This window comes from Bos taurus, chromosome 6 (assembly GCF_002263795.3).
Source record: "Bos taurus isolate L1 Dominette 01449 registration number 42190680 breed Hereford chromosome 6, ARS-UCD2.0, whole genome shotgun sequence".
Lineage (NCBI taxonomy): Eukaryota > Metazoa > Chordata > Mammalia > Artiodactyla > Bovidae > Bos > Bos taurus.
Window position 1 is genome coordinate 93,285,899 of NC_037333.1, and position 10,052 is coordinate 93,295,950.

The 10,052-nt window shown below is 44.3% G+C and overlaps 1 protein-coding gene across 1 annotated transcript in view; it reads left to right on the plus strand.

Moving 5' to 3' along the window:
* The window catches only part of FRAS1 (Fraser extracellular matrix complex subunit 1), a 534,366-nt gene extending 524,777 nt beyond the window's left edge, over window positions 1-9,589 (plus strand). Inside the window, 3 exon segments of the mRNA XM_059887796.1 lie at window positions 673-878; window positions 2,781-2,927; window positions 5,384-9,589. Coding sequence (XP_059743779.1) covers window positions 673-878; window positions 2,781-2,927; window positions 5,384-5,977 — 947 coding nt within the window. The 3' untranslated portion in view covers window positions 5,978-9,589.
* The last annotated feature ends 463 nt before the right edge of the window (window positions 9,590-10,052 follow it).

Consider the following 10,052-nt stretch of genomic DNA (forward strand, 5'->3'; position numbering starts at 1 on the left):
GCAGCCTCTCCCTCCCGACTCAGATGCCCCAGCTGACCATTCATGGTTCAGGATACAGCTCAAATGTCATCTCCTCTTTATACCCTTCCATAGTGCTCTCCAGGCAGACTTTGGTGCTAAGCCCTCATTGTCAGCTCTGTGCTCATTTGATGTTGTTGACCTTCCTCTGTGGTGAGGTAACAGTATCGCACGGTGGTTAACAGTGTGGGTGTTTCAAACCAAGCACCTTCGACTTTGAATCCCACCCTCACCACTTGGTGACTCTGTGACCTTGAACAAATCACCTCACCACTCAGTGTCCTCATCTGTAAAATGGTGAGCACCTCCTGAGTTCTCCCATGGGAAGGACTTGGTAAAGTACCTTGCCAGGAGTATGAGTTCAATAAATGCTAGCTGCTTTTAGCAATTGCTTCGCTTGTATTTCTGCCCTCTTAGCTGTGTCTCACTGACCTTTGTATCCCTTGCACATGAGGGAATGCGTGCCCTACCCTAAATAGTTCAGGAACATTTCCTGATTAAAGGAAACAATGCATGAATCAATGTGTATTTTAGGGGCACATAGAAAGGTACTTTTGATTCTGAAGAAGCGTGTTAAAGCCTTCCTATCCTTGACACTATTTTTTTTCCCTCTTTCTTAAAGTCTGACCTAATTAAGCCTTGCAATCTTTTCAGGTCAAATCCTCTATGGCCGAGTACTTTGGAATCCAGAGCAAAACCTTAATTCTGCTTACAAGCTCCAGCTGGAGAAGGTCTATCTTTGTACTGGAAAGGATGGCTACGTGCCTTTCTTTGATCCCACAGGGACCATCTACAATGAAGGGCCACAGTATGGATGCATTCAGCCAAACAAACATCTGAAACACAGATTCCTGCTGCTGGTATGCTGTTTGTGTTAAAGGGCTGACACACGGATAGATTTCCTCAGCTATAAATTTTGCCTAATGCTAATAGAACCCCACACTCCATGGTTTCTACAGATACTGTTATTGTTTTGTTGATGTTGTCTCTGTCAGCTTAATTCTAGCACATATTACAAAGCTAGTGATAATTATAGTGGGTAACAATGTTACCAACCCAGGTCTGGCTGCTTGCCACTGAAAAGCCAGTAAAAAGGTTGGTGGAAAGGAAAGTTTGCTTTATTTTGGATGCTGATAACCAAGGGCAGATGCATGTCTAACGGCCAGTTCTTCCCCTGACAATCAGGGAGCAAGAGCTTTTATAGACAGAGGGAAGGGGTTACATGCAGAAACAGTATGGTCAGCTCTGACAGTCGTCAGTGGTCTGACCAGAGTCATCTTGATTGTCTTGAATACTGTTAGTCTTCAGTTCTAGAGTTCATTTGTTTCCATTTCTTTGCAATCAGTTCTCAGACCTGTGGCAGTTTGTATCATGGCTACAGTCTGGTCATCATGTACTTAACTTCTTCCACCTGGTGGGAGTTTCAGTAACTACAAGACACCTCACAGGATATGGCTCAGAATATTATCTGTAGCCCTTGGTACTGCTGCTGCTGCTAAGTTGCTTCAGTCATGTCCAACTCTGTGCCACCCCATAGACGGGAGCCCACCAGGCTCCGCTGTCTTGGGATTCTCCAGGCAAGAGTACTATAGCCCTTGAGAAGGAGCTAAAGGTCTTTGACTGTGCTTAATGACTACATTATTATTTGGTCTCCTTTGATTGTTTTCCTTTGTTTCTGCATTTTCTCACTTCTCTGATGAAACGTATTCTTTGGCCAAAGTTCTTCCACAGACACAGGGCAGACTGAGGACGTGGAGGCAGGGGAGGGGCAAGGACCAGAGGGTCCTGCTCCATTTCAGCAAGACAAGCTGTCACTGACATTTTAGGAAGAGGAAAGACTAAGACAGTATTTCTCAGTGTGTCCCAGAGACCCCTCAATATATCCCCAGTATTCTTTCCAGGCCTCCATGAGCTCAAAACTACTTTCGTGATGATATGATGTTGCTTGTTTTTTTCACACTCATTCCCTCGCACTTGCAGAGAGTATGCAGGTTTACTGATATGGAATCACAATTCGTACTGTGCCTAATCTTTAAAAAACACCACCTCCTGAGGTTTGATTTAGTATCAAAAAAGAATGTGCACAATTATCTGAAAAAGTTATTCAAACATTTCTCCCCCTTCCAGCTATTAATACATAAGCTTATGTGAGGCCAGATTGTCTTCACATACTTCAGCCAAAACAACATATCACAACTGATGGAAAATAGAAGCAATTATGAGAATCTACTTCTTTTCTAGCAATTTGCCAAAATGTAAAACAAGGCCAACTCTCTTTTTGGGTGGATATGAATATAGGTGTTTTCACTAAAAAATATGTTACTTATGTTAACATGTAATGAGTTGCTCATTTCTCTCTTAAAATGAATTAGTAAATATCTATATTTTTTCATTTAAAAAAATTGTTCATTGTAGCATAACACAATGTTAATTTTAATACAGTAAATATTGATAGATATAAATCACATAAACGAAAGCTTTGAGACGTCTTTCATTTTTAAGTCCTGAGGACACATAGCCTGAGAATTGCTGGTCTAGGCTATCTTACTTGTTATGTTTCAAGATCACAGAGACCACCAAGTGTCCTCCCCCAGAGGGCAGTGGGTGCCCTGGGGCAGCAGTCTATTTAAGGCTCAGGTGAGGGCTCCTGCAGCACACGTTCCCCCAATCCAAAGGGTGACTGCCTCCTCCCTGTGACCACCGCCTGCCAGTTCAGTGGCTCCATCTTGCTAGATCTTGTGTTTCTCTCTTCCAACTCCTAGGACCGCAGTCAGCCAGAGGTAACTGACAAGTACTTCCATGACGTGCCCTTTGAGGCCCATTTTGCTTCCGAGCTGCCTGATTTCCACGTGGTCAGCAGCATGCCAGGCGTGGATGGATTTACTCTGAAGGTAGACGCGCTCTATAAGGTGAGTGTGGTGAGAATAGAAGTAGAGTACCAATTCACTTTAAAGGTTACAAAGAGGAGGATGACATCATCTCTGCAATGGCAGTTTCTTTTTATAGCATTCTTGCTGGCAGGTCTTTTTATTGTTGTTAAACTTACCATTGTTCAACCACTAAGTCCTGGTTGAACTCCTTGTGACCCCATGGACTGCAGCACGCAAGGCTTCCCTGTCCTTCAGCATCTCCCAGAGTTCACCCAAGATCATGTCCATTGATTTGGTGATGCCATCCAACCATCTCATCCTCTGTGTACTCTTCTTTTGTCTTCAGTCTTTCCCAGCATCCGGGTCTTGACTTCCCTGGTGGCTCAGACAGGAAAGAATTGGCCTGCCATACAGGAGACCTGGGTTCGATCCCTGGGTTGGGAAGATCCCCTGGAGAAGGGAATGGCAACCCACTCTGGTATTCTTGCCTGGAAAATTCCAAGGACAGAGGAGCCTGGCAGACTATAGTCCACAGGGTCGCAAACAGTCGGACATGACTGAGCAACTAACATACTCACCCCAAATTTTTTCATCTATCCAATAGACCAAAGCAATAATAAAATTCTTTAATTCGCATATAGTCTCATCATGGCTCTGTGCAGCACCAGCTATTTTTCACAATCATGTGGAAATATTTAACAAAATCATAAATACAGTCCAGTGATTTAGAATGGTAAGAATTATTAGTATTTAATAAGCAAAAATACTCTTAAGTCCCAGTAATAAGCATGAATTTCCAAGATCAATTTCTACTCTTCTCCATCTTCAAATAGTAAGTCATGACCTTGAATTTCAGAACTATTATCACTCTTCAGAAGTTATTTCAAAATCATGGAGGGTCTCAATGGGCGGCAGATGAAAGGGAAATAAAATGCTTGATGACATAACCACTCAGAAGATTATCCAAAAAGTATTCAGATTTAGCAAATTTTTATCAAGTATTTGTTTATTAAGTGCAGAGTAGGTGTTTAATGAATCTTTATTGAATGACTCTATTTTAGCTAAAGTTCATCAATGTAAATTAGCATACAAACCAGTGGAAGGTCACTGGGAATGAATTGGTTATTAATACTATTACTGTACTTATGTCAATAAAGACCAACAAATCATAAGCATTCACTAAGCTACAGAAACCCTAAAAGATAAATTCTTAGGGCTATTCCATGAACAAGTAGGGAAACATAAAAAATATGAATATTTGCCCTAAGATCACTTTAATTTGGAAATAGACTAGAATCCCAAAATATTTGGTTCAGTTCTCTATTCAGACACCAACCATTGCTAATGCTTTTCTTTTTCTTTTTTTTCTATACTTCATCAAAATCTTTATTTATTTTGCTACAGTTATAGTGGCATACTTACTAATCCTTAAATGCACCACACAGTCTTACCTCAACATTTTTTAAAGGAGGCCAGTGACCAGTGATAGTCTGATTTATTCTATGACTTAAAAAAAAAAAAGATTCTTTCTTTAGTGGATCAGTTCCCTTTCTTTTTTTTTAATTGAAATATATTTGATGTACAATGTTATGTTAGTTTCACATGTGATACATAGTGATTTGACATTTGCATACATTATGAAATGATCAGTGTGGTAAATCTAGTAACCATCTGTACCATACAAAGTTATTACAGTATTAGTGGTCATATTCCTTATGCTGTGTATTACATCTCACGACTTCTTTATTTTATAGCTGGAGGTTTGTACCTCTTGAGCCCCTTCATGTATCCTGGCCCCCCACCCCCTCCTTCATCTGGCAACTACCTATTTATTCTCTGTATCTGAATCTGTTTTCATTTTGTTTTGCTTGTCTTTTTTTTTTTTAATTCCACATATAAGTAAAATCATATGGTATTAGTCTTTCTCTGACTGACTTACTTCACTTAGTGTAATACTTTCTAGGGCTCCCCAGGTGGCTCAGTGGTAAAGAATCTGCTTGCCAATGCAGGAGATACAGGTTTGATCCCTGGGTTGGGAAGATCCCCTGGAGGAGGAAATGGCAACCCACTCTAGTATTCTTACCTGGAGAATCCTATGGACAGAGGAGCCTGGTGGGCCACAGTCCATGGGATCTCAAAGAGGTTGAAGTGACTGAGTACAGCCTGTACAGCCTAATAATTTCTAGGTCCATCCATGTTGGCACAAATGGCAAGATTTTTTTAATAGCTGAATAGTATTCCATTGTGTGTGTATATATATATACACACACACCACATCTTCCTTTTCCATTCATCTGATGGACACTCAAGTTGTTTGCATATCCTGGCTATTGTAAATAATGCAGCTGTGAACACTGGTGTAGCTAATGCTTTTCTTGAAACCATTTACCTATGGAAGCTTGTGGTGGGCAGTGGTCTTCCCGTTCCCTTCTTCAGCGGTGGTCTGTGGGCATCAGTGACATGTTCAGTTCATCTCCCGTCTCCTCCTCCTGCAGGTGGAAGCAGGACACCAGTGGTACCTTCAGGTGATCTACATCATTGGTCCTGATACCATCTCAGGCCCCAGGGTCCAGCGCTCTCTCACGGCCCCTCTGAGGCGCCACCGAAGGGACCTGGCAGACCCCAGTGGCTGGCTGAGCCTTGACGAGTCCCTCATCTATGACAATGAAGGAGACCAAGTCAAGAATGGCACCAATATGAAGTCCCTGAACCTGGAGATGCAAGAGCCAGTCGTAGCTGCTTCTCTCTCCCAAACCGGGGCGTCTATCGGCAGCGCCCTTGCTGCCATCATGCTCCTACTTCTGGTGTCTTTGGTGGCTTGTTTCATCACCAGGAAATGCCAGAAACAAAGGAAGAAGCCGCCCACGGGGGACATCCTGGAGGAATACCCTCTGAACACCAAGGTGGACATGCCCAAGAGAGGGGCAGACAGGGTGGAGAAGAATGTGGACAGACAGTACTGCACGGTGCGCAATGTGAACATACTTGGTGAAGCCGAGCGCGCGTACGTGTTCAGAGGTGCGAAAGTAAAGAAATTGAATCTGGAAGTCAGAGTTCACAACAATTTACAGGACGGAACAGAAGTTTAATGGAGGAGACCCATGTGTATTTTTTTTTTTTCTAAAGTCATTTTTATAAAACGGGGGGAAAATACTGGTATTTTTATAATCTTGCCAATTAAAAAAGGGAATATGATAGCGTTCAGTGGCGGAAGGCATACATCACTTGCATCAACTCACAACTGAGCTACCTCATGGGACAAAGAACCACTGAGACCCCAGAGGATGGAAGGAGTTCTTTCCGTGGATCCCATTAAGTCTCTACAGCAAATTGTTCCTTCTGTAAGGCTAGTCTTGGAAAGCCAGTATTCAGAGTTAGGACTGGACTTTGGTCAGCAGAGGGAGCGCACAGGGATGTACTGAAAGATCTCAAAGGCAGAAAGTGGCAGGGGGCGGGGGAGGGGGGCAGTGCTTTTGGTCTCCACTCCCCCACCCTCCCCTCCAGCTCCAGCTCCCTTCTGCTTGCACTTTTTCTGGGCGTCTGGACCGCAGAGTTCACATTGCTGATGCACAGATCCCACTCAGAATTCTGCTAATAAGCACCTATGTGTTTGCTCATGCGTCCAGTTGACAGTCTGCACTCTACATCCTCCGACTGTACTTTGCATCACCAGCCCTTTTCACCTGGGGCTTTAAACTGCTCTGGACTAGAGCATTTCTCCGAGAAACCTCAGCCTCTCCTGTCAGGCATCAGGCATGGGGGAAACCCCCTCCCACTTTATGGAAGGGGGCACTGAAACCTGGGGGGAAGGAGGGACCTGGCAGGTGACTCAGAGCGCATCAGAGAGGCTCTTCGCCCTCGGCCCCAGGGGATTTCTTGTACCCAGCTGGTTTACACTGCAGCCAGGAGACATCCTCCCTGGAACAGGATGGCTGCCAGGCAGGATCGCTCCACTGTGCCCCTTTAGCCAACGTTGCCCGGTGGGTGCTTGACACACCTACCACAGTTCCTGCTGCCCCAGGCTTTTCCCAGTCCCGTAATAGACAAGCCCTGTGCTTTGCTAGCTGTGGGGCTTTTATTTTGTTAGGGCTTCAGAGAAGTCAGTGGTTCCTTTGAATAAAGACAATCAGGAGAAAGCTCAGGCCCCAAGTAAAACGGGAGTTGAGGATTCCCTGGTACTCACAGCACAAAAGGGCTAGTGCTCACAGCAGACAGAGTACTCGCTCAGCAAATACAGGCAGGGCTTCCGGTACAGTATTTCAGGGATTTCTCTTTTGGGGGTTCTTTTTTTGGTAGCTCAGGCACTTATTTTACCATATCAGCACAGCACATGACAAGGCCATGAACACATGGCCCTAAAATGATTTAGTGTTCGAATAGCAGCTTAATGATGTAGTATGTAGTGTGCACACCACTTGCTTTTGTGTTGTTTTATTTCTGCTGAGTTGGCAAAAACGTAAGCATGCATGTCATGTTGTTTTGAACTGGAGGCACCTTTCTGTTGTTTGAGAGGAAAAGACACTTCCCCTTCTGACACCCGTCACACCTTTACCGCTGAGCAAATCGCGGAGCATTCACACCGTGTAATATTTGTATTAGAGTTGAGCCTCACTCTGAGAACATTCCACATTGGAAGCACTTTGGTACTCGGAGCTAGAAAGAATGAACCATGTAAGGTTTCAGGCATCTCTGCTGGAGTCCAAGCTCCTTGAGAGGAGGGCGGGTCTGAGCCATGCCTTGGGTTCTCTAGCAGAGCCTGGCACATCACAAGCACTCCAGGAATATGTTTTAAGTGAACAAATAAATGGTGTTATGGATGAAGGATAGAGGAGTCGATTTAGGGCAGGGGACAGAGAGTATGGTGCCAATATCATAAGGGCAAGTAGAGAAAAAAAAAACCTCTCCTACTTGGATCCTAAAATAGTCTTCTCACTGAGGCAGAGAAACACCACTTGACACAGGCATGAATCTGGCATGGATTTGAGGAGGACTGAACTGAGAAGCTGGAATAGCATGTTAACAGGAGATGAGACTGTGAGTCAGTGTCCTGAGCAGGACAGTTGGAGGAGAGTTTGATGAGCATTCCAAGATGAGTGTGAGGCTTCCCTGGTGGCTCAGAGGTTAAAGCATCTGCCTGCAATGCAGGAGACCTGGGTTTGATCCCTGGGATGGGAAGATCCTCTGGAGAAGGAAATGGCAACTCACTCCAGTATTCTTGCCTTGAGAATCCCATGGACGGAGGAACCTGAAGGGCTACAGTCCACGGGGTCGCAAAGAATTGGACACGACTGAGTGACTTAACTTTCTAACTTTCTAGGGAAGGGAGAGTTGGAGAGATTGGGTCCCCAAACCCGATTCTCCTGCCTGCTCAGGTGAGACCTGCTGGGGTGTTTGGAGGTAGAATGTCTCTACTGGCCTCATGAATACCAAGAACTGGTGTTTCATGACTGAAGAGTTCATCAACCCAGCACAGAATTCTCTCCAGAGCAATGAAGTTAAGAACCCACCTGCCAAAGCAGGAGACACAGATTCGATCCCTTCATGGGGAAGATCCCCTGGAGAAGAAAATGGCAACCCACTCCAGTATTCTTGTCTGGAGAATCCCATGGACAGAGGAGTCTGGCGGACTACAGTCCGTGGGGTCACAAGAGTCAGATAGGACTTAGCAACTAAACAAAAACAACCTATGTTAGAAGGTTGCCACTGTTTCTTCCAAGACAGAGCCAGTCACTCGCGGAGCAACTTTTGATGTGGCCTGTGTGTCTCACCACTCCTAGATGCCTGAGTGCTTACATGTGAAAGCAGCAGCTTCCCACTTGCTGGGAGAGCCTTCTGGCACGGCCCTTCCGATCCTACTAAACAGGGCACGTGGGTGGGAAGAGTGAGGACAGGAGGCAGAAGGGGGCTGGTGTGGGAAGGAGTGGAGGCTGATCTCAGCGCACTCCTAGCAGCCTCTGTGGAAGGGTCTCAAGTGACCCTTGAGATAGTGAGTTGTCAGTGTGAAAGGGAAGTCCTTGGGATCATTTGTGCCCCCCTTCCTTTCTATCCTCCACCCCCACCACATACACTTCATCCTTCTCTAGTGGATGCACACGTGTGAAATAGGAGGTGTTCAGAGATGTAAAGCGGAGACGTACTGCTTCGATACAGAATTTTTCATTTCATTTTATATGTCATATGAGGAAGCAGAAAATTGGCTGACTGACCTGGGATGCTATTCCAGTCAAAGCTCTCCTTTCAATTCTTCTAACTCGCTCACTAAGGCCGTGTGTGTGTTTTACTAACCTTTCCTACCATGCCTTTAGGTGAACAGGAACAAAAGCCCCTCAGGGGTTGCTATTTGCTATCACAAGCTGGCTGTGAAGGTTCAAAGAAAGAAGAGTCTGCACCTTTGCCCTCTGATTGTGCCCCAGGCCTCCTGGCCTCGTGTGGATTGTTATGGGGAGATGCGGAAAGAGTGTGGGAATGTGTTTGCACAATCTTACAATATGTAGTCTTGGTGTACCCTAGGTATTCATTCCCAGATACTACACACCTGCTCAGACTTGAGTAAAACATCTGTGGTGCTGTCAACCTGATTCCTTGACTCTGAAATGATTTTTGTATTTCCAATACCAATCTGTGTGTTATGAATTTCTGATTTCTCCAATAGCATATGCCACTATATAAATTTGTATTAATAAATGACAGTCTGTGTTTTATTTGCTGTGTTCATCTTACTAGATTCTTCATCTCATCAACAAAAAACAGTGCTATGGAGATGGCAAAATCATTCTAAAATTTGAGACATATTTTTTGGAGAAAATCCCTCTGAAGGGGTTGAATCTGAGACATTCACTGCTTGGACTAAGATCAAGAATAAATTACCTATCCTCATATTATCATAGTTCTTCTTTTGCCCTCTGTTGAAACCCTAGGAAAAGAAGAATAACTAAAATTTCCATGTGCAAAAGATGATCATTGATGCAGTATTTATCATCATAAAACCTTCTCAGGACACTTGAAGTAGTGTGAAAAAGACTATGTCCTTTTATGCAGGCACAAAGTTTATTTTAATATTTATTTTTATTTATTTATTTGGCGGTACCAGGTCTTTGTTGTGGCACGTGGGATCTTTAGTTGCGGCAGGTAGGATCTAGTTCCCCAACCAGGGATCAAACCCGG